At 34.7% G+C, this 25,872-nt stretch overlaps 1 protein-coding gene across 1 annotated transcript in view; it reads left to right on the top strand.

The window, feature by feature from the left end:
* Positions 1-1,433: 1,433 nt before the first annotated feature.
* pcdh12 (protocadherin 12) overlaps positions 1,434-25,872 on the top strand; it is a 39,859-nt gene continuing 15,420 nt past the window's right edge. Inside the window, exons 1-2 of the mRNA XM_061976524.1 lie at positions 1,434-4,482; positions 20,790-20,884. Of these exons, the coding sequence (XP_061832508.1) occupies positions 1,669-4,482; positions 20,790-20,884 (2,909 nt within the window). The 5' untranslated portion in view covers positions 1,434-1,668. The remainder of the gene's footprint in view (positions 4,483-20,789; positions 20,885-25,872) is intronic.

Here is a 25,872-nt window from a genome sequence, read left to right as displayed (position 1 = left end):
ACTACACTACACAATACAACACAACAACACACAACACATACAACATAACACCAAACCACACAACACAACATACCTTAACACAACACAACACTAGAAAACACAACACATACAACACAACACAACGCATACAACACAAGACTATGCAACACATCACAGCGCAACACATACAACACGACATAACTTAACACAACACTAGACTACACAATACAACACAACACCACACAACACATACAACATAACACCAAACCACACAACACAACATACCTTAACCCAACACAACACGAGACAACACAACACATACAACACAACACAACACCTACAACACAACACTAGACTACGCAACACATCACAGCGCAACACATACAACACAACATAACTTAACACAACACTAGACAACACAACAATAGACTACACAATATAACACAACACCACACAACACATACAACATAACACCAAACCACACAACACAACATACCTTAACACAACACTAGACAACACAACACAACACTAGACTATGCAACACATCACAGCACATACAACACAACATAACTTAACACAACACTAGACAACACAACACTAGACAACACCACACAACACATACAACATAACACCAAACCACACAACACAACATACCTTAACACAACACAACACTAGACAACACAACACATACAACACAACACAAAACAACACAACACTAGACTACGCAACACATCACAGCGCAACACATACAACACAACATAACTTAACACAACACTAGACAACACAACACCACACAACACATACAACATAACACCAAACCACACATCAGACTACACGACACAACTAACACTAGTTGACACAAAATTTCACAACATAACACCAGACTACACATGGCACCGTCAGCCAAACCAACACAACATAACACAACACGCACAACACAACACCAGACTACACAACACTAGACAACACAACACGTACAGCGCAACACAACACAATACCAAATTACACAACACAACACCAAACCACACATCAGACTACACAACACAACACTGACACAAAACTTTACAACACACCAGATTACACAAGGCAACTTCAGCCAAAACAACACAACACATACAACACTATACCACACAACACAACACTAGACTACACCACACCACAGAACACAAAACCAAATTACACACCACATCAGACTACACAACACAACAACACAACACAACCCATCAGACGAGACAAAAGGACACATGGACACGTCCAAAGCAGGAGTTGTGTAGTTGTGTAGATGTTGTGCGTCAGGTGTCACATTTCCTCCTCAGACTGCAGGGATTTTCCTCCTGCTGGTTTTGGCCTCATTAGCATACGGCCCCGCCCCCTGAGCTGTGATTGGCCGGCAGGCGGTCAGTGGGAGTCGGTCAGTGGGAGTCGAAGTTTCCAGAGAGGAGGATGAAGTTTGAGGGCAGCAGCTGCTGGACTGACTGAGGAGCAACATGGAAGACTTTCTCCTTCAAGTCTTCTTTTGAGCGGACCGGACTTGGACAACTAATCCACCTCGGATTTGATTTTAGATGGAAGAGAAGGATTTGATCTTTGTTGGATCCCTTTGACTCATCCTCAAGTGACCTGGAGATCATTTGTCTCTCTCGGGAAGGTTCTCGGACATGTTGATCCAGTAGGTCTTTGTCCATCATCATGCTGCTGGTTCTGATTGTGGTCCTGAATTTGAGCTGGGGGGCTCGTAGCTCCGAGCCCTCGTCCATAACTGTCCAGTACCGCATGTGGGAGGAGCAGCCTGTGGGAACTCGGGTCGGCCGCCTGGTGGACGACCTTTGGCAGATGGACCAGGTGGGTCCTATGGAGGACTTCCAGGTCGTGGAACACGGAAGAACCCTTCCCTTTTCTGTCAGCGCTCGAGACGGCCTTGTCTCCACCCAGGGACGTTTGGACAGGGAGGAGTTGTGTCGTGGTTCCGGTTTGTGCGAGGTGGCCTTCAGTGTTCTCTACAAAAAAAGCGGCGCAGTGAACTGCCTGCGGGTTCACGTGGAGGTGATGGACCTGAATGACCACAGTCCCAGCTTTGCCAGTCCAGCACAGGAAGTGGAGATCTCAGAGACGGCCAGCCTACGAATGAGAATCCCGCTGGAATGTGCGGTGGATCCTGATGCAGGAGCCAACGGTCTTCAGACCTATTCGCTTTCTGTCAATCAACACTTTGCTCTGGATGTGACAACTGCCCTGGGCGGGACTAAACAGGCGGAGCTGGTGGTGATCAAAGAACTGGACAGGGAAGTGCAAGCATCCTTTGATCTCATCCTGGTGGCATGGGACAAAGGGAACCCTCCGAGGTCTGGGAGTACCTTAGTCCACGTTAATATTCTGGACTCAAATGATAATAGTCCTACTTTTGAGGAAAGTACCCCTACTGTGGAGATACCTGAGAACACGGCCCGAGGGACAACCATCATCCACCTTAAAGCCACTGATCCGGACCAAGGTGCCAACGGGGAGGTGGAGTACTCGCTAAGTAAGCACACACATCCTGAGGTTCAGAGGCTGTTCTATGTGGATCCACAGAGCGGTGTTGTGAGTGTCAGAGCCCCTCTGGATTACGAGGCCCATTCCTCCCATGAAGTCATCATACAAGCCCGTGATCGTGGACCTAACTCCATTCCTTCGCACTTCATGCTCCATGTCAAGCTAACAGACGTTAACGACAACGCCCCCAGGATACACATGACCTGGACTCATCCCAACTCGGCGGCCGCGACCGTGCTGGAAGGAGCCCCGGCGGACACCTTCCTTGCCCTGGTGATGGTTTCTGATGCGGATTCAGGAGAAAATGGTAAAGTGACAGCAGTGATGCCGCAAAGTTCGGGCCCATTTCGCCTTAAAAAGGTGCACGGTGAAAACTACATGATCGTAACTGCCGGCCCCCTGGATCGGGAGAAGGTGATGGACTACAACGTTACAGTTCTGGCGCAGGATTATGGAGATCCTCCGCTGTCCTGCGTCAAACACCTGCCTGTTCATGTTCTGGATGAGAACGACAACGCGCCAGTTTTTTCATCCTCCATCTTCAAAGCTTCCTTCGAGGAGAACAACCTCGCGGGTTATCGCGCACTCAAAGTAGAAGCGCATGACGCCGACTTGGAGCTGAGTGGCAGAGTCTTGTACTACATTCCCAACTCCACTCAGACCTTCTCCATCCACCCCACAAGTGGCGTAGTCAACGTCCTTCACCCTCTAGACTACGAAGAGTCACAGTCCCACTCATTCCTGGTGGAAGCCGTGGATCAGGGCCATCCGCCTCATCGGACCGTGGCCACGGTGCAGATTGACCTCCAGGATGTGAATGACAACTACCCGGTCATTAAAGAGCCAAGACCCAAAGAAGGTGTGGCTTTTATAAGCGTTCCAGTGGATGCAGACCATGGGGAGATTGTGACCGAACTAGAAAGTGATGCTGAGGAAGAATCGAGCGGTTTTCCCATGGAACATTCAGTCCGAGAGGGATTCGATGGATTTCTTGTGTCCACAATAAAGGCTGAAGATTCTGATTCAGGACTGAATGGACAACTCCAGTTCTTCATCACTGACGGAAACCCGCACAGGCTCTTCTGGTTGGACCAGACCACAGGCCAACTGTTTGTGAACACTACCAATGCCACTGAGCTCATTGGGAAAACCATCAAGGTACACATTTCTGTATCTGACATGGGGACCCCCAGCTTGACCACCAAGGCCACACTGGAGGTGGCCTTTATCAACCTCAAGGACCACTTGAAGAACTCGTCTCCTGGCAACCGCGGGCGGCTCAGCTTCACCGTGATGATGGCCATCTGCCTGGGGGCGGCATGTCTGCTGCTGCTGCTAGCCGTCGCCGTCGTCACAACATTCTGTCGGCCCGACAAACGGGAGAACCGGGCGTACAACTGCAGGCAGGCCGAGTCGACGTACACGCGCCATCCTCGACGCCCGCAGAAGAACATCAGGAAGTCGGACATTCAGCTCATTCCTGTCATCAGGGAACGCAAAGAGGGTCCTCCTCTGGACGAGAGCGAGACGACACCGCTGACTCCGGCGACGACACAGGACCAAGAACCCGAGAGACACTTTGATTTTACGCCCTTAATGATCAACTCCAGCTTCCATTCCCAAAATCACCTTGAAGGGGATGCCCCTCATACCAGAACACTTCGAAAACCCGGGAACATTGAACTGGACTGCACTTCACAAACTTTGACGCCCGCGACATTAAATCGGACTCTTCGGAAGGCCAGAAACCAGTCCTCCTCCTCTTTAGCGTCCCGTTCCAGCACCTTGAAGCGGGAGAAGGCCGACACCGCGAGCTCCACGCCTCAGGCGACTCTCAGGAGGCCGAAGGCTCCGGAGGGTCAAGGACCGTACGACGCGGAACACCGGCGGATGCTTCGGAACCTGGTACGGCTGTCCATGGCGGCGTTCGCAGACTCCATCGAGCTCTCCTCAGCCTCCCCGGAAGTGCAGGTGAGTTCCGTGTTTTACTGCTTTACCTTAATTACCTGACGGATGTGTGGTTGTTTTACTGCTTTACCTTAATTACCTGACAGGTGTGTTGTTGTTACACTGCTTTACCTTAATTACCTGACAGGTGTGTGGTTGTTTTACTGCTTTACCTTAATTACCTGACAGGTGAGTTGTTGTTATACTGCTTTACCTTAATTACCTGACAGGTGTGTGGTTGTTTCACTGCTTGACCTTAATTACCTGACAGATGTGTGGTTGTTTAACTGCTTTACCTTAATTACCTGACAGGTGTGTTGTTGTTATACTGCTTTACCTTAATTACTTGACAGATGTGTTGTTGTTGTACTGCTTTACCTTAATTACCTGACAGGTGTGTGGTTGTTGTACTACTTGACCTTAATTACCTGACAGGTGTGTTATTGTTTTACTCCTTTACCTTAATTACCTGACAGGTGTGTGGTTGTTTTACTGCTTTACCTTAATTACCTGACAGGTGTGTGGTTGTTTTACTGCTTTACTTTAATTACCTGACAGGTGTGTTGTTGTTATACTGCTTTACCTTAATTACCCGACAGGTGTGTTGTTGTTATACTGCTTTACCTTAATTACCTGACAGGTGTGTTGTTGTTACACTGCTTTAACTTAATTACCTGACAGGTGAGTTGTTGTTATACTGCTTTACCTTAATTACCTGACAGGTGTGTTGTTGTTACACTGCTTTAACTTAATTACCTGACAGGTGAGTTGTTGTTATACTGCTTTAACTTAATTACCTGGCAGGTGTGTTGTTGTTATACTGCTTTACCTTAATTACCTGACAGGTGTGTTGTTGTTATACTGCTTTACCTTAATTACTTGACTGGTGTGTTGTTGTTGTACTGCTTTACCTTAATTACCTGACAGGTGTGTGGTTGTTCTACTGCTTTACCTTAATTATTCGACAGGTGTGTTGTTGTTAAACTGCTTTACCTTAATTACCTGACAGGTGTGTGGTTGTTACACTGCTTTAACTTAATTACCTGACAGGTGAGTTGTTGTTATACTGCTTTACCTTAATTACCTGACAGGTGTGTTGTTGTTATACTGCTTTACTTTAATTACCTGACAGGTGTGTTGTTGTTGTACTGCTTTACCTTAATTACCTGACAGGTGAGTTGTTGTTATACTGCTTGACCTTAATTACCTGCCAGGTGTGTTGTTGTTATACTGCTTTACCTTAATTACCTGACAGGTGTGTTGTTGTTATACTGCTTTACCTTAATTACTTGACAGGTGTGTGGTTGTTTTACTGCTTTACTTTAATTACTCGACAGGTGTGTGGTTGTTATACTGCTTTACCTTAATTACCTGACAGGTGTGTTGTTGTTATACTGCTTTACTTTAAATACCTGACAGGTGTGTTGTTGTTATACTGCTTTACCTTAATTACCTGACAGGTGTGTTGTTGTTTTACTGCTTTACCTTAATTACCTGACAGGTGTGTTGTTGTTTTACTGCTTTACCTTAATTACCTAACAGTTGTTATACTGCTTTACCTTAATTACCTGACAGGTGTGTTGTTGTTTTACTGCTTTACCTTAATTACCTAACAGTTGTTATACTGCTTTACCTTAATTACCCGACAGGTGTGTTGTTGTTTTACGGCTTTACCTTAATTACCTAACAGTTGTTATACTGCTTTACCTTAATTACCTGACAGGTGTGTTGTTGTTATACTGCTTTACTTTAATTACCTGACAGGTGTGTTGTTGTTGTACTGCTTTACCTTAATTACCTGACAGGTGTGTGGTTGTTTTACTGCTTTACCTTAATTACCCGACAGGTGTGTTGTTGTTGTACTGCTTTACCTTAATTACCTGACAGGTGTGTTGTTGTTATACTGCTTTACCTTAATTACTTGACAGGTGTGTGGTTGTTTTACTGCTTTACTTTAATTACTCGACAGGTGTGTGGTTGTTATACTGCTTTACCTTAATTACCTGACAGGTGTGTTGTTGTTATACTGCTTTACTTTAAATACCTGAGAGGTGTGTTGTTGTTATACTGCTTTACTTTAATTACCTGACAGGTGTGTTGTTGTTATACTGCTTTACCTTAATTACTTGACAGGTGTGTGGTTGTTTTACTGCTTTACCTTAATTACCTGACAGGTGTGTTGTTGTTATACTGCTTTACCTTAATTACCTGACAGGTGTGTTGTTGTTAAACTGCTTTACCTTAATTACCTGACAGGTGTGTGGTTGTTTTACTGCTTTACCTTAATTACCTGACAGGTGTGTTGTTGTAGTACTGCTTTACCTTAATTACCTGACAGGTGTGTGGTTGTTTTACTGCTTTACCTTAATTACTCGACAGGTGTGTGGTTGTTTTACTGCTTTACCTTAATTACCTGGTTGTTATACTGCTTTACCTTAATTACCTGCCAGGTGAGTTGTTGTTGTAAGTGTGCAAGGTGTGAATGTAAGCGCTTTGAGTATCTAGTTGATAGAAAAGCGCTATATAAATCTAGTCCATTATCATTATCATACATTATTATTATCATACATGTTTCTATTATTTTCCGGTGTGGAATGTCAGAAATGAACGTGAACGATAGTTCTGAAAAAAGCTAACCTATTTATTATTAACCGTCTAAAATGGACTTTAAGTTAAAGTGGAGTGGCAATTGCGTTTTGGTGGCCTCGACAATCAACAAAGTTAAGCTCAGGACGCAGTAAGTTGAATGATGCGGACACGTTTGTTACTGGGTGCTTTCTAATTCTGAGACTTTGTAAGTTCAAGTAATATGCCGCTATAACTATTTGATGCTTGTTTATGTTGACGAATGTCACCTTTTGTTGTTCATTGATGGATAGATGGATAGTACTTTATTGATTCCTTCAGCTAGTGTGTGCTTGTGAAGCTGCTAGCTCCTATCAGATAGGGACCCCTTTCTCATCATGGCTGTTATTATGAGAGGTTCGACAAGAGCGAGGACTCCGGAATCCGGTCCTGCTTGTGAAGTCTGCGGGGGTCAGCCAGCCAGCCCGGGCGGGGGAGCGGTCTCCTCGTTAGGAGCGCACCTGACGAATGTCTCCGTTTGCCCGCCGTTAACGATTGCACTAAATCTACATGATGGCTTTTTAACGACCTCTTATTTGCACTCGCCGTGTTTAATTGTCCTCCGCCGCCGCCGCAAACGTGCCATCGCTTTGGATTCAACATGTGCTTACAGTTAGCCCGCCGCTAATTAAGGAACACCCCCCCCCCCCCCACACACACACACACACCTCCCACCCCCGCAACGCCCCCCCGGGCTTTGAAATTAATCTGAAGTGAAGTCCATTAGAGAGTAGGGAGTAACACACACACACACACACACACACACACACACTGCTCTTTCAGGCGGCTGTTTGATGACTTACTCAGTGTGTGTGTGTTTGTGTGTGTGTGTGCGTTCATGTGTCACACACTGTCATCTACCTCCAGAAAAGCTGCACGGCTTTTTAACTGAAGATCACATATCAATGCATAGTGTGTGTGTGTGTGTGTGTGTGTGTGTGTGTGTGTGTGTTATTGTATTTCTTCCCTTCTTGAGTCATCAAGAAGAAAAAGTAGCTTCCATATGAGGAGGTGTGAACAAGTTAGGACCAGAATCATGGTCCCAATACAGAAAATCATTGCATGTAATAGAGAGCCAAATACTAGAGTCCGTGAACATTGCTCCAAAGTCAGGATTTGTTTGTTGATTTAATGTGCGTACAAAAGTAAACATTGACAGGTGCAAAGGCAGCAATATATGATAAAACAAGACAGTGTGTGTGTGTGTGTGTGTGTGTGTGTGTGTGTGTTTGTGTGTGTTCTTGTATTTCTTCCCGTCTTGAGTCATCAAGAAGAAAAAGTAGCTTCCATATGAGGAGGTGTGAACAAGTTAGGAGGACCGAAATCATGGTCCCAATACGGAAAATCATTGCATCTAATAGAGAGCCAAATACTAGAGTCCGTGAACATTGTCCAAAGTCAGGATTTTTTGTTGTTGATTTAATGTGCGTACAAAAGTAAACATCGACCAGTGCAAAGGCAGCAATATATGATACAACTAGACTGTGTGTGTGTGTGTGTGTGTGTGTGTGTGTGTGTGTGTGTGTTCTTGTATTTCTTCCCTTCTTGAGTCATCAAGAAGAAAAAGTAGCTTCCATATGAGGAGGTGTGAACAAGTGACGACATAAATCATGGTCCCAATAACATTGCATCTAATAGAGAGCCAAATACTAGAGTCCGTGAACATTGCTCCAAAGTCAGGATTTGTTTGTTGATTTAATGTGCGTACAAAAGTAAACATCGACCGGTGCAAAGGCAGCAATATATGATAAAACAAGACAGTGTGTGTGTGTGTGTGTGTGTGTGTGTGTGTGTGTGTGTGTGTGTGTGTGTGTGTGTGTTATTGTATTTCTGCCCTTCTTGAGTCATCAAGAAGAAAAAGTAGCTTCCATATGAGGAGGTGTGAACAAGTGATGACATAAATCATGGTCCCAATAACATTGCATCTAATAGAGAGCCAAATACTAGAGTCCGTGAACATTGCTCCAAAGTCAGGATTTGTTTGTTGATTTAATGTGCGTACAAAAGTAAACATCGACCGGTGCAAAGGCAGCAATATATGATAAAACAAGACAGTGTGTGTGTGTGTGTGTGTGTGTGTGTGTGTGTGTGTGTGTGTGTGTTATTGTATTTCTGCCCTTCTTGAGTCATCAAGAAGAAAAAGTAGCTTCCATATGAGGAGGTGTGAACAAGTGATGACATAAATCATGGTCCCAATAACATTACATCTAATAGAGAGCCAAATACTAGAGTCCGTGAACATTGCTCCAAAGTCAGGATTTTGTTGTTGATTTAATGTGCGTACAAAAGTAAACATCGACAGGTGCAAAGGCAGCAATATATGATACAACTAGACAGTGTGTGTGTGTGTGTGTGTGTGTGTGTGTGTGTGTGTGTGTGTGTGTGTGTGTGTGTGTGTGTGTGTGTGTGTGTGTGTGTGTGTGTGTGTGTGTGTGTGTGTGTGTGTGTGTGTGTGTGTGTGTTGTTGTATTTCTGCCCTTCTTAAATCAGGAAAAAAAGTAACTTCCATATGAGGAGGTTTGAACAAGTGATGACATAAATCATGGTCCCAATAACATTGCATCTAATAGAGAGCCAAATACTAGAGTCCGTGAACATTGCTCCAAAGTCAGGATTTTTTGTTGATTTAATGTGCGTACAAAAGTAAACATCGACAGGTGCAAAGGCAGCAACATATGATACAACTAGACAGTGTGTGTGTGTGTGTGTGTGTGTGTGTGTGTGTTATTGTATTTCTGCCCTTCTTGAGTCATCAAGAAGAAAAAGTACCTTCCATATGAGGAGGTGTGAACAAGTGACGACATAAATCATGGTCCCAATAACATTGCATCTAATAGAGAGCCAAATACTAGAGTCCGTGAACATTGCTCCAAAGTCAGGATTTGTTTGTTGATTTAATGTGCGTACAAAAGTAAACATCGACAGGTGCAAAGGCAGCAATATATGATACAACTAGACAACGTGTGTGTGTGTGTGTGTGTGTGTGTGTGTGTGTTTGTGTGTGTGTGTGTGTTCTTGTATTTCTTCCATTCTTGAGTCATCAAGAAGAAAAAGTAGCTTCCATATGAGGAGGTGTGAACAAGTTAGGAGGACCGAAATCATGGTCCCAATACGGCAAACCATTGCTTCTAATAGAGAGCCAAATACTAGAGTCCGTGAACATTGCTCCAAAGTCAGGATTTGTTTGTTGATTTAATGTGCGTACAAAAGTAAACATCGACCGGTGCAAAGGCAGCAATATATGATACAACTAGACAATGTGTGTGTGTGTGTGTGTGTGTGTGTGTGTGTGCGTGTGTGTGTGTGTGTGTGTTCTTGTATTTCTTCCCTTCTTGAGTCATCAAGAAGAAAAAGTAGCTTCCATATGAGGAGGTGTGAACAAGTTAGGAGGACCGAAATCATGGTCCCAATACGGAAAATCATTGCATCTAATAGAGAGCCAAATACTAGAGTCCGTGAACATTGTCCAAAGTCAGGATTTTTTGTTGTTGATTTAATGTGCGTACAAAAGTAAACATCGACCAGTGCAAAGGCAGCAATATATGATACAACTAGACTGTGTGTGTGTGTGTGTGTGTGTGTGTGTGTGTGTGTGTGTGTGTGTTCTTGTATTTCTTCCCTTCTTGAGTCATCAAGAAGAAAAAGTAGCTTCCATATGAGGAGGTGTGAACAAGTGACGACATAAATCATGGTCCCAATAACATTGCATCTAATAGAGAGCCAAATACTAGAGTCCGTGAACATTGCTCCAAAGTCAGGATTTGTTTGTTGATTTAATGTGCGTACAAAAGTAAACATCGACCGGTGCAAAGGCAGCAATATATGATAAAACAAGACAGTGTGTGTGTGTGTGTGTGTGTGTGTGTGTGTGTGTGTGTGTGTGTGTGTGTGTGTTATTGTATTTCTGCCCTTCTTGAGTCATCAAGAAGAAAAAGTAGCTTCCATATGAGGAGGTGTGAACAAGTGATGACATAAATCATGGTCCCAATAACATTGCATCTAATAGAGAGCCAAATACTAGAGTCCGTGAACATTGCTCCAAAGTCAGGATTTGTTTGTTGATTTAATGTGCGTACAAAAGTAAACATCGACCGGTGCAAAGGCAGCAATATATGATAAAACAAGACAGTGTGTGTGTGTGTGTGTGTGTGTGTGTGTGTGTGTGTGTGTGTGTGTGTGTTCTTGTATTTCTTCCCTTCTTGAGTCATCAAGAAGAAAAAGTAGCTTCCATATGAGGAGGTGTGAACAAGTTAGGACCGAAATCATGGTCCCAATAACATTGCATCTAATAGAGAGCCAAATACTAGAGTCCGTGAACATTGCTCCAAAGTCAGGATTTGTTTGTTGATTTAATGTGCGTACAAAAGTAAACATCGACAGGTGCAAAGGCAGCAATATATGATAAAACAAGACTGTGTGTGTGTGTGTGTGTGTGTGTGTGTGTGTGTGTGTGTTCTTGTATTTCTTCCCTTCTTGAGTCATCAAGAAGAAAAAGTAGCTTCCATATGAGGAGGTGTGAATAAGTTAAAAGGACCGAAATCATGGTCCCAATACGGAAAATCATTGCATCTAATAGAGAGCCAAATACTAGAGTCCGTGAACATTGCTCCAAAGTCAGGATTTGTTTGTTGATTTAATGTGCGTACAAAAGTAAACATCGACCGGTGCAAAGGCAGCAATATATGATACAACTAGACAACGTGTGTGTGTGTGTGTGTGTGTGTGTGTGTGTGTGTGTGTGTGTGTGTTCTTGTATTTCTTCCCTTCTTGAGTCATCAAGAAGAAAAAGTATCTTCCGTATGAGGAGGTGTGAACAAGTTAGGACCAGAATCATGGTCCCAATACAGAAAATCATTGCATGTAATAGAGAGCCAAATACTAGAGTCCGTGAACATTGCTCCAAAGTCAGGATTTTTTTGTTGATTTAATGTGCGTACAAAAGTAAACATCGACCGGTGCAAAGGCAGCAATATATGATACAACTAGACAACGTGTGTGTGTGTGTGTGTGTGTGTGTGTGTGTGTGTGTGTGTGTGTGTGTGTGTTCTTGTATTTCTTCCCTTCTTGAGTCATCAAGAAGAAAAAGTAGCTTCCATATGAGGAGGTGTGAACAAGTGATGACATAAATCATGGTCCCAATAACATTGCATCTAATAGAGAGCCAAATACTAGAGTCCGTGAACATTGCTCCAAAGTCAGGATTTTTTGTTGATTTAATGTTCAGTTTTTCTTGTCACATTTTGACTTGCGTCGAGTAAAATGACGACTTTTATTATAATACTGCCAACATTCTAAGTTTTTCTTGTGAAATTGTGACCTAAAAATGTAATAAATATGTATATAGAGACATACTGGAATAACTTGAAGTAAATAATGAAGATTAAAAAACAATTACAAACAAAACATTTGAACTAAAAGCAGTCTTTTTCTCACAATGTGTCGACTTTTTTCGATAAAATTGGGAACAATTTCTCATATTCTTTCTGTTTCTGTAATATTGCAATATTTTCTCATGAAATTACGACTTTTTTACGTAAAATTATTACTTTTTAATGCAAATTGGTGACATTTGTCATATAAAATTCAGACTTTTATCACAATATTGCCCATTTTTTTGTTGTTCTTGTAAAATAGTGACGTTTCTTGAGCAAAATGATGACTTTTGTCATCATTTTGCCAAGTAAAATTCCGATTATTATCATAATGTTGCCAACATTTCAAAGTTTTCTCATAAAATTGGGACTTTTGTCGAGTAAAATGACGACTCTTTTTATAAAATAGCCAAAATGTTAAGCTTTTCTTGTAAAATTGCGACTGTTGTTGAGTAAAATTCCATCTTTTATCATAATATTGCACAAATGTTCCCAATTTTATAAGAAAAAAGTGGACACATTGTGAGAAAAAGACTGCTTTTAGTTCAAATGTTTTGTTAGTAATTGGTTTTTAATCTTCATTATTTACTTCAAGTTATTCCAGTATGTCTCTATATACATATTTATTATATTTTTAGGTCACAATTTGACAAGAAAAACTTAGAATGTTGGCAGTATTATAATAAAAGTCGTCATTTTACTCAACGCAAGTCAAAATGTTACAAGAAAAATGGAAAATTTGTGCAATATTATGATAAAAGTTGGAATTTTACTCAATAACAGTCGCAATTTTACAAGAAAAGCTTCACATTTTGGCAATTTTATGAAAAGTCGTAATTTTACTCGACAAAAGTCACAATTTTATAAGAAAACTTTGAAATGTTGGCAATATTATAATAATAATCGGAGTTTTACTTGGCAAAATGATGACAAAAGTCATAATTTTACTCAAAAAATGTCACTATTTTACAAGAACAACAAAAAAATGGGCAATATTGTGATAAAAGTCTGAAATTTATATGACAAATGTCACCATTTTGCATTAAAAAGTAATAATTTTACATAAAAAAGTCATAATTTTACATAAAAAAGTCATAATTTTAGGAGAAAATATTGCAATATTACAGAAACAGAAAGAATATGAGAAATTGTTCCCAATTTTATAAGAAAAAAGTGGACACATTGTGAGAAAAAGACTGCTTTTAGTTCAAATGTTTTGTTTGTAATTGGTTTTTAATCTTCATTATTTACTTCAAGTTATTACAGTATGTCTCTATATACATATTTATTACATTTTTAGGTCACAATTTCACAAGAAAAACTTAGAATGTTGGCAGTATTATAATAAAAGTCGTCATTTTACTCAACGCAAGTCAAAATTTGACAAGAAAAACTTTTACCAAGTAAAGTTCCGTATATTATTATAGTAATGCCAAAATTTCTAAGTTTTCATATAAAATTGTGACTTTTGTCGAGTAAAATTACGACTCTTTCCATAAAATTGCCCAAATTTGAAGCTTTTCTTGTGAAATTGCGACTGTTATTGAGTAAAATTCCAACTTTTATCATAATATTGCACAAATGTTCAGTTTTTCTTGTAACATTTTGACTTGCGTTGAGTAAAATGACGACTTTTATTATAATACTGCCAACATTTTAAGTTTTTCTTGTGAAATTGTGACTTAAAAATGTAATAAATATGTATATAGAGACATACTGTAAAAACTTGAAGTAAATAATGAAGATTAAAAACCAATTACTAACAAAACATTTGAACTAAAAGCAGTCTTTTTCTCACAATGTGTCCACTTTTTTCTTATAAAATTGGGAAGAATTTCTCATATTCTTTCTGTTTCTGTAATATTGCAATATTTTCTCGTAAAATTATGACTTTTTTATGTAAAATTATTACTTTTTAATGCAAAATGGTGACATTTGTCATATAAAATTCAGACTTTTATCACAATATTGCCCTTTTTTTTGTTGAACTTGTAAAATAGTGACGTTTCTTGAGCAAAATTATGACTTTTGTCATAATTTTGAAGGGTAAAATTCCGATTATTTTCATAATGTTGCCAACATTTCAAAGTTTTCTCATAAAATTGTGACTTTTGTCGAGTAAAATGACGACTCTTTTTATAAAATTGCCAAAATGTTAAGCTTTTCTTGTAAAATTGCGACTGTTGTTGAGTAAAATTCCAACTTTTATCATAATATTGCACAAATGTTCCCAATTTTATAAGAAAAAAGTCGACACATTGTGAGAAAAAGACTGCTTTTAGTTTTTTGTTTGTAATTGGTTTTTAATCTTCATTATTTACTTCAAGTTATTCCAGTATGTCTCTATATACATATTTATTACATTTTTAGGTCACAATTTCACAAGAAAAACTTAGAATGTTGGCAGTATTATAATAAAAGTCGTCATTTTACTCAACGCAAGTCAAAATGTTACAAGAAAAACTGAACATTTGTGCAATATTATGATAAAAGTTGGAATTTTACTCAATAACAGTCACAATTTTACAAGAAAAGCTTAACATTTTGGCAATTTTATGAAAAGTGGTAATTTTACTCGACAAAAGTCACAATTTTATAAGAAAACTTTGAAATGTTGGCAACACTATAATAATAATCGGAGTTTTACTTGGCAAAATGATGACAAAAGCCATAATTTTACTCCAAAAATGTCACTATTTTACAAGAACAACCAAAAAAAAGGGCAATATTGTGATAAAAGTCTGAATTTTATATGACAAATGTCACCATTTTGCATTAAAAAGTAATAATTTTACATAAAAAAGTCATAATTTTAGGAGAAAATATTGCAATATTACAGAAACAGAAAGAATATGAGAAATTGTTCCCAATTTTATAAGAAAAAAGTGGACACATTGTGAGAAAAAGACTGCTTTTAGTTCAAATGTTTTGTTTGTAATTGGTTTTTAATCTTCATTATTTACTTCAAGTTATTACAGTATGTCTCTATATACATATTTATTTATTTTTTAGGTCACAATTTCACAAGAAAAACTTAGAATGTTGGCAGTATTATAATAAAAGTCGTCATTTTACTCAACGCAAGTCAAAATTTGACAAGAAAAACTTTTGCCAATTAAAGTTCCGTATATTATTATAGTAATGCCAAAATTTCTAAGTTTTCTTATAAAATTGTGACTTTTGTCGAGTAAAATGACGACTCTTTTCATAAAATTACCAAAATGTTTAGCTTTTTCTTGTAAAATTGCGACTGTTATTGAGTAAAATTCCAACTTTTATCATAATATTGCACAAATGTTCAGTTTTTCTTGTAACATTTTGACTTGCGTTGGGTAAAATGACGACTTTTATTATAATACTGCCAAAATTCCAAGTTTTTCTTGTGAAATTGTGACCTTTTTCTTGTGAAATTCCAACTCATTTTTCACAAGAAGCTTTTTTATATTTGCATAGTATGTATATATTATTCATGTTGTAAATACACTTCTTTATATATCTAGAAAGGCTGGTCCTAAAGAGGGAGGCACTTTTCTCAAGTCTCAAGAAAGTGACAAATACGAGCATGTGTGTGTGTGTGTGTGTGTGTGCGTGTGTGTGCGGTGTAAGCCAACACCGCTCTGACAAATGAACCCGAACGTCACGTTTGCTGAGGCGAGCCGCCGGGCCAAAGAGTAGAAAGTCTGAGTCAACTGTCACTAATCCGTCAGAGGGAGGGAATATGATCTTCCTGCCCACGGAGAAAAGAGGGTTTTTCTTTAAAAAAAAAACACACGTCGTTTGAGTCACAGACCTTTTGTCAGTGAGTAGCAAGCCCAGAAAACACTTGGCTCCCCAAGTGCCAGCATAATGAGCAGCATGATAATACAGTAGCATAGTAGGCCTAAGAATGAATTAAAAACAAGGCAAAGGTTTTATTTAACAAGTACTGCAGTATCCGGACTATAAGAAAAATATATGGTTTCATATATTAGCCGCATCGGACTATAAGTGGCAGATAAAAAAAATAAAATATATATATATATATATATTTACGGTGTCTGTGACAAGGCAGTAAAACGGCTGATCAAACAAAACAGAAGTCATGGTCATGGACCCGCTAGCTGTGCGATCTAGCTCTACAATCAGCTCAACCAGGGGTATCGAACTCGTCTTAGACGGGGGTGGGGGGGCCACGTGGAGAAAAAAAAAATCTACTCCACGGCACGATAACGTAAAAATAAAGACAGCTTCAGGTTGTTTTCTTTTGTTTTAAAATAAAACAAAGCACATTCTGAAAATGTACAAATCATAATGTTGTTGTTTTTTTGTTTGTTTTTTACACTTACATGTCGCGGTTAATAGTATTCTATCTTTATTTGTCGTTATTTATACTTTTTGAATGAATTATTTGGTGTTAATTTTCAATGTATCAAGATAAAAAAAATATCAAAATCAAATTACAGTAGTTTGATCATTTTCCTCGACTGATGTACTAACTATGTGGTTTATTATTATTATTTTTTTTACATATGTAGCATCATCTACAAAACATACAAAGAATTGCTATTGTGACATCTAGTGGACACATTTAGAACGGCAGTTTATTTTAATTAAAAAATTTCGGCTCATTTTTTATACTTAGCAAATTCATCCCGTGGGCCGAATAAAACCTGTTCGGGGGCCTGATCCGGCCCTAGGGCCGTACGTTTGACACCCCCTGAGCTAAACAGACCCATTTTGACATTTTTGGTGAATTTCCTGAGGAATTTGTGCAAGTGAAACAACACAAAAAGAATGTCGTCAGTTAATAATACTAACACGGACGCTCGTAAACATGTTAGCATGTTAGCTAATGCTAATATCTACAATATGCATGAAAAAAAAATCACACACGGGACGCTTTAGTAGGTAAGAATAGTTTTAGTTATATTGGAAAACGTACAAACGTTGCCTGGAGTGACGAAGGAAGAATTCATACGAATAGAAACGCTAGCAGAAAGAATCGCACTTTTACATCCGGTTGAAAGCTCAGTCTAAACAGAAGAGCATTGCAGCGCTAAAAAAAAAGACGCAACTTTTATTTAAGTATTTTTTAACATTACACGCAGTTTGAAGAGTAACACTGTGTTTGAATATGGGGAAATAAAAAACTGTGCTTTAATCTAAGGTCGTTCGACAATTACCTGACAGGTGTGTTGTTGTTATACTGCGTTACCTTAATTACCTGACAGGTGTGTTGTTGTACTGTATGTTAATAATTATGGAGCCAAAACACTCTCAGTAAGATTAGTATCAAAACAGAAAAAATACTTTGTAGAAAAAGTTGTATCGTTGGGTTGCGCTGTGTTGTGTTACGTTGTGTTACGTTTAACTTAACATAACACGTAACATGACTAAACGTTGTGTGGCGTTGTTTTGCATTGTGTAATGTTGTGTTGTGTTAAGTTATGTTGTGTTGTGTTTTGTTGTGTTATGTTGTATTGTATCATGTTTTGTCCTGTTATGTTGTGTTGTATTGTTTTGTTGTGTTATGTTATGCTATGTTGTGTTACGTTTAACTTAACATAACACGTAACATGACTAAACGTTGTGTGGCGTTGTTTTGCATTGTGTAATGTTGTTTTGTGTTAAGTTATGCTATGTTGTGTTACGTTTAACTTAACATAATACGTAACATGACTAAACGTTGTGTGGCCTTGTTTTGCATTGTGTAATGTTGTGTTGTGTTATGTTATGTTGTTGTGTTGTGTTGTGTTTTGTCCTGTTATGTTGTGTTGTATTGTGTTTTGTCCTGTTATGTTGTATTGTTTTGATGTGTTATGCTATGTTGTGTTATGTTATGTTGTGTTGTATTGTGTTTTGTCCTGTGATGTTGTGTTGTATTATTTTGTTGTGTTATGTTATGTTGTGTTATGTAGTGTTGTGTTTTGTTGTGTTATGTTGTGTTGTATTGTGTTTTGTCCTGTTATGTTGTGTTGTATTGTTTTGTTGTGTTGTGTTATGCTATGTTGTGTTTTGTTGTGTTACGTTGTGTTGTATTGTATTGTGTTTTGTCCTGTTATGTTGTGTTGTATTGTTTTGTTGTGTTGTGTTATGCTATGTTGTGTTATGGTATGTTGTGGTATGTTGTGTTGTGTTATGCTATGTTGTGTTGTGTTAAGTTATGTTGTGTTATGTTATGCTATGTTGTATTATTTTGTGTTGTGTTAAGTTATGTTGTTTTGTTGTGTTATGTTGTGTTGTTTTGTGTTATGTTATGCTACCATGTGTTGTGTTGTGTGAAGTTGTGTTGTGTTATGTTATGTTGTGTTTTGTTATGTTGTGATGTATTGTGTTATGTTATGCTACGATGTGTTGTGTTAAGTTGTGTTGTGTTGTGTTATGCTGTGATGTGTTATGTTGGATCGTGTTGTGATATGTTTTGTTATGCTATGTTGTGTTGTGCTGTGTTAAGTTATATTGTGTTGTGTTGAGTTATGTTGTGTTGTTATATTGTGTTAAGTTACGGTATGCTATGTTGTGTTCTGTTGTGTTAAGTTATGTGGTGTTAAGTTATGCAATGTTGTGTTGTGTTAAGTTATGTTGTGTTGTGTTAAGTTATCTTATGTGTGTTGTGTTAAGTTATGCTATGTTGTGTTATGTTGTGTTTTGTTGTTTTGTGTTAAGTTATGTTTAGTTGTGTTATGCTATGATGTGTTGTTGTGTTAAGTTATGGTGTGTTAAGTTATGTTTTGCTTATTGTGGTATGTTGTGTTATGCTATGGTGTGTTGTGTTGGATTGTGTTATGTTGTGTTCTGTTAAGTTATGTTGTATTATTTGTGTTATTATGTTGTGTTAAGTTATGTTGTGTTTTGTTATGTTGTGCTATGATGTGTTATGTTGGATTGTGTTATGTTGTGTTGTGTTATGTTGTGATGTGTTATGCTATGATGTGTTGTGTTGTGATGTTTTATGTTGTGATGTGTTATGCTCTGATGTGTTATGTTGTGTTGTGTTATGCTATGATGTGGTATGTTGGATTGTGTTATGTTTTGTTGTGTTATGCTATGATGTGTTAAGTTATGGTGTGTTAAGTTATGTTTTGTTTATTGTGGTATGTTGTGTTATGCTATGGTGTGTTGTGTTGGATTGTGTTATGTTGTGTTCTGTTAAGTTATGTTGTATTATTTGTGTTATTATGTTGTGTTAAGTGATGTTGTGTTTTGTTATGTTGTGCTATGCTATGATGTGTTATTTTGGATTGTGTTATGTTGTGTTGTTATGTTGTGATGTGTTATGCTATGATGTGTTGTGTAGTGATGTTATGTTGTGATGTGTTATGCTCTGATGTGTTATGTTGTGTTGTGTTATGCTATGATGTGGTATGTTGGATTGTGTTATGTTTTGTTGTGTTATGCTATGATGTGTTATGTTGTGTTGTGTTAAATTATGTTGTGTCATGTTGTCGTGTTGTGTTATGCACAAGTTTGTTATTTGACTGTACGACAATGGAGACATTTAGCAAAACAAAAGAACAATTTGGGCAACAAACAATTTTTGTTGTAAATTGAAAGACAAGAAAAAGGAGCATCACTTTTTTTTGTGTGTTAATAAATATTTTGTGTGTTAATAAATATTTTGTGCGTTAATAAATATTAGTTATTTTTGATAATAAAATCTAATTTCTTATTGCAACGTGTAAAAATGTGTTATCATCCGCAAGTATGACAGGAAGTTGCGAGTGCGAGACGTCAGATGGCAGTAGTGTGTAGTTTAGTGTGTTGTTGTTGTTGTTGTTGTTGCGCCCTACAAAGTGCTAACACTGTACGCATTGTACTACATTCGGAGGTGTTTAATTCGCCATGTAAAATCGCTAATGCTAACCAGTAGCATGTCAATAGCAAAGCCAATGTGTGTTAGCATCAAGCTAACGCATTTTTGGGGGTAAAGTGGATCCTTGCTTTACTTACGTCGCAACTCTGACTTATTTTAGGCGGAACATCTTTCATTTTTAACCCAGCATGCATTGCTCCTCCACCTCTCACGGCCCAGTTGGCTTTCTTTGTCGCACAGGAAGAGGCCCGCCACACACACACACACACACACACACACACACACACACACACACACACACACACACACACACACACACACACACACACACACACCAAAAAACCTCAATAGCCATAGCACACACAAACAAGTTACAAAGAATACACAAGACTTGCAACAGAGTCAATTTTTTTGACCATGATTTATGTCATCACTTGTTCACACCTCCTCATATGGAGGATACTTTTCCTTCTTTGTGTCTCAAGAAGGCTAGTAATACAAGAACACACACAGTAACGTGGTCTTCCTCCCTCCCGGTGCAGCAGATCTCCCAGCTCCTCTCCCTGCTCCGCCAAGGTCAGCTGCAGCCAAGACCAAACTTCCGGGGAAACAAATTCTCTCAGCGAGCCGCCGGCAGGTCAGTCTTCATCTTCATCTTCCTCTTCCTCCTCCTCCTCCTCCTCACAACGCACACAAACACCTTCATGACGACAACAACACAAATATACAAGGAGCAAATAAACATATTGTAGTGGTTCACTGTAAATACATCCATTTCTACATATAAAAAATATATAAAACTCATGAATAATTATGTAAAAATGAATCATTCATATATAATAATAATAAATAATATAATAGTGGTTCACTGTAAATAAATCAAGTTCTACATATACATATATAAATAGTTAAATAATTTATAAAACTCATGAATATTTAATACAAAATAATGAATAATTCATGTATGATAAATAATTATTAATATAGTAGTAGTTTTCTGTAAATACATCAAGTTCTAAATAAAAGAACTTAATATATACAACTCATGAATAATAATTATATAATATCGAATAATTAATATATAATAATAAATAACTGATACGTTATAATGCATATTTAATATAATAGAGGTTCACTGTAAATAAATCAAGGTCTACATGTAAATAGTTAAATAATATATACAACTCATGAATATTTAATATATAATAATTAACAATTAATATATAATAATTAATATTTAATATACTAGTGGTTCACTGTAAATACATCAAGTTCTACATATAAATAGTTAATTGTATATAAAACTCATGAATAATTATGCAATAATGAATCATTAATATATAATAATAATAATGAATAATTAATATAATAGTGGTTCACTGTAAATAGACCGAGTTCTACATATAAATAGTTAAATAATTTATACAACTCATAAATATTTAATACATAATAATGAATGATTCATTTATGATAAATAATTATTAATATAATAGTAGTTTACTGTAAATACATCAAGTTCTAAATAAAATAACTTAATATATACAACTCATGAATAATAATATCGAATAATTAATATATAATAATGAAGAATTAATATACAATAGCGAATAATTGATACGTTATAATGAATGTTTAATATAATAGAGGTTCACTGTAAATAAATCAAGTTCTACATATAGCTAAATAATATATACAACTCATGAATATTTAATATATAATAATGAACAATTAATATATAATAATTCATATTGAATACATTTAGTGGTTCACTGTAAATACATCAAGTTCTACATATAAATAGTTATTTATATAAAAAACTCATGAATAATTATGTAATAATGAAGCATTCATATAAAATAATAATGAAAAATTAATATAATAGATAATAAATGAAGTTCTACATATAAATAGTTAAATAATTTATACAACTCATGAATATTTAATACATAATAATGAATAATTCATATATGATAAATAATTATTAATATAATAGTAGTTTACTGTAAATACATCGAGTTCTAAATAAAATAACTTAATACATACAACTCATGAATAATAATTATATAATATCGAATAATTAATATATAATAAAGAATAATTAATATACAATAATGAATAATTGATAGGTTATAATGAATATTTAATATAATAGATGTTCACTGTAAATAAATCAAGTTCTACATATAAATAGTTAAATAATATATACAACCCATGAATATTTAATACATAATAATGAATAATTCATATATGATAAATTATTAATATAATAGTAGTTTACTGTAAATACATTAAGTTCTAAAAAATAAAGTAATATATACAACTCATGAATAATAATTATATAATATCGAATTATTAATATATAATAATTAATTAATATACAATAGTGAATAATTGATACGTTATAATGAATGTTTAATATAATAGAGGTTCACTGTAAATAAATCAAGGTCTACGTATAAATAGTTAAATGATATATACAACTCATGAATATTTAATATATAATAATGAACAATTAATATATAATAATGAATATTTAATATACTAGTGGTTCACTGTAAATACATCAAGTTCTACATATAAATAGTTAATTGTATATAAAACTCACGGATAATTATGTAATAATGCATCATTCATATATAATAATGAATAGTTAATATAATAGTGGTTCACTGTAAATAAATCAAGTTCTACATATAAATAGTTAAATAATTTAAACAACTCATGAATATTTAATACATAATAATGCATAATTCATATATGATAAATAATAATAATTATTATAATAGTAGTTTACTGTAAATACATCAAGTTCTAAATAAAAGAACTTAATATATAAAACTCATAAATAATAATTATATAATATCAAATAATTAATATATAATAATGAATAATTAATATACAATAATGAATAAATGATACGATACATTATATTACATTGATATTTAGTTACATACACATTTAGTTACATACACATTCAGCTACATACACATATAGTTACATGAATATTTAGTTACATACACGTTCAGTTACATATACATTTAGTTATATACACATTTAGTCACAGACATATTTAGTTGCATACACATGTAGTTACACACATATTTAGTTACATTATAATGAATGTAAATAATAATAATAAATAATATAATAGTGGTTCACTGTAAATAAATCAAGTTCTACATATACATATATAAATAGTTAAATAATTTATAAAACTCATGAATATTTAATACAAAATAATGAATAATTCATGTATGATAAATAATTATTAATATAATAGTAGTTTTCTGTAAATACATCAAGTTCTAAATAAAAGAACTTAATATATACAACTCATGAATAATAATTATATAATATCGAATAATTAATATATAATAATAAATAACTGATACGTTATAATGCATATTTAATATAATAGAGGTTCACTGTAAATAAATCAAGGTCTACATATAAATAGTTAAATAATATATACAACTCATGAATATTTAATATATAATAATTAACAATTAATATATAATAATTAATATTTAATATACTAGTGGTTCACTGTAAATACATCAAGTTCTACATATAAATAGTTAATTGTATATAAAACTCATGAATAATTATGCAATAATGAATCATTAATATATAATAATAATAATGAATAATTAATATAATAGTGGTTCACTGTAAATAGACAGAGTTCTACATATAAATAGTTAAATAATTTATACAACTCATAAATATTTAATACATAATAATGAATGATTCATTTATGATAAATAATTATTAATATAATAGTAGTTTACTGTAAATACATCAAGTTCTAAATAAAATAAATTAATATATACAACTCATGAATAATAATATCGAATAATTAATATATAATAATGAAGAATTAATATACAATAGCGAATAATTGATACGTTATAATGAATGTTTAATATAATAGAGGTTCACTGTAAATAAATCAAGTTCTACATATAGTTAAATAATATATATACAACTCATGAATATTTAATATATAATAATGAACAATTAATATTTAATAATTCATATTGAATACATTTAGTGGTTCACTGTAAATACATCAAGTTCTACATATAAATAGTTATTTATATAAAAAACTCATGAATAATTATGTAATAATGAAGCATTCATATAAAATAATAATGAAAAATTTATATAATAGATAATAAATGAAGTTCTACATATAAATAGTTAAATAATTTATACAACTCATGAATATTTAATACATAATAATGAATAATTCATATATGATAAATAATTATTAATATAATAGTAGTTTACTGTAAATACATCGAGTTCTAAATAAAATAACTTAATATATACAACTCATGAATAATAATATAAAATAATTAATATATAATAATGAATAATTAATATACAATAATGAATAATTGATACGTTATAATGAATATTTAATATAATAGAGGTTCACTGTAAATAAATCAAGTTCTACATATAGTTAAATAATATATACAACTCATGAATATTTAATATATAATAATGAACAATTAATATATAATAATGAATATTTAATATACTAGTGGTTCTCTGTAAATACATCAAGTTCTACTTATAAATAGTTAATTATATATAAAACTCATGAATAATTATGCAATAATGAATCATTCATATATAATAATAACGAATAATTAAGATAATAGATAATAAATCAAGTTTTACATATAAAGAGTTAAATAATTTATAATACTCATGAATATTGAATACATAATAATGAATAATTCATATATGATAAATAATTATTAATATAATAGTAGTTTACTGTAAATACATCAAGTTCTAAATAAAATAACTTAATATATACAACTCATGAATAATAATAACGAATAATTAATATATAATAATGCATATTTAAAATAATAGAGGTTCACTGTAAATAAATCAAGGTCTACATATAAATAGTTAAATGATATATACAACTCATGAATATTTAGTATATAATAATGAACAATTAATATATAATAATTAATATTTAATATAATAGTGGTTCACTGTAAATACATCAAGTTCTACATATAAAAGGTTAAACAATATATAAAACTCATTAATATGTAATATATAATAATGAATAACAATATATAATAATTAATAATTAATATATAATAATGAAAAATTAATATAATAGTATACATCAAGTTCTACATAGAAATGTATAAATGATAAAGTAATATATATACAACTCGTGACTAATAATCATGTAATATTGAATAATTAATATATAATAATGAATAATATATAATAATGAATATTTAATATAATAGCGGTTCACTGTAAATACATCAAGTTCTACATATAAATGATAAATAATATATAAAACTCATGAATAATTATGTAACAATGAATCATTCATATATAATAATAAAATATATTTAATAGTGGTTCACTGTAAATAAATCAATTCCTGCATATAAATATATAAATAGTTAAATAATTTATAAAACTCATGAATATTTAATACATAATAATGAATAATTCATATATAATAAAGAAATATTATTATAATAGTAGTTTACTGTAAATACATCAAGTTCTAAATAAAAGAACTTAATATATAAAACTCATAAATAATAATTATATAAAATCGAAAAATTAATA

This window comes from Nerophis lumbriciformis, linkage group LG16 (genome assembly GCF_033978685.3).
Source record: "Nerophis lumbriciformis linkage group LG16, RoL_Nlum_v2.1, whole genome shotgun sequence".
NCBI classification, from domain to species: Eukaryota; Metazoa; Chordata; class Actinopteri; order Syngnathiformes; family Syngnathidae; genus Nerophis; species Nerophis lumbriciformis.
This window is presented reverse-complemented; position numbering and strand designations above follow the sequence as displayed.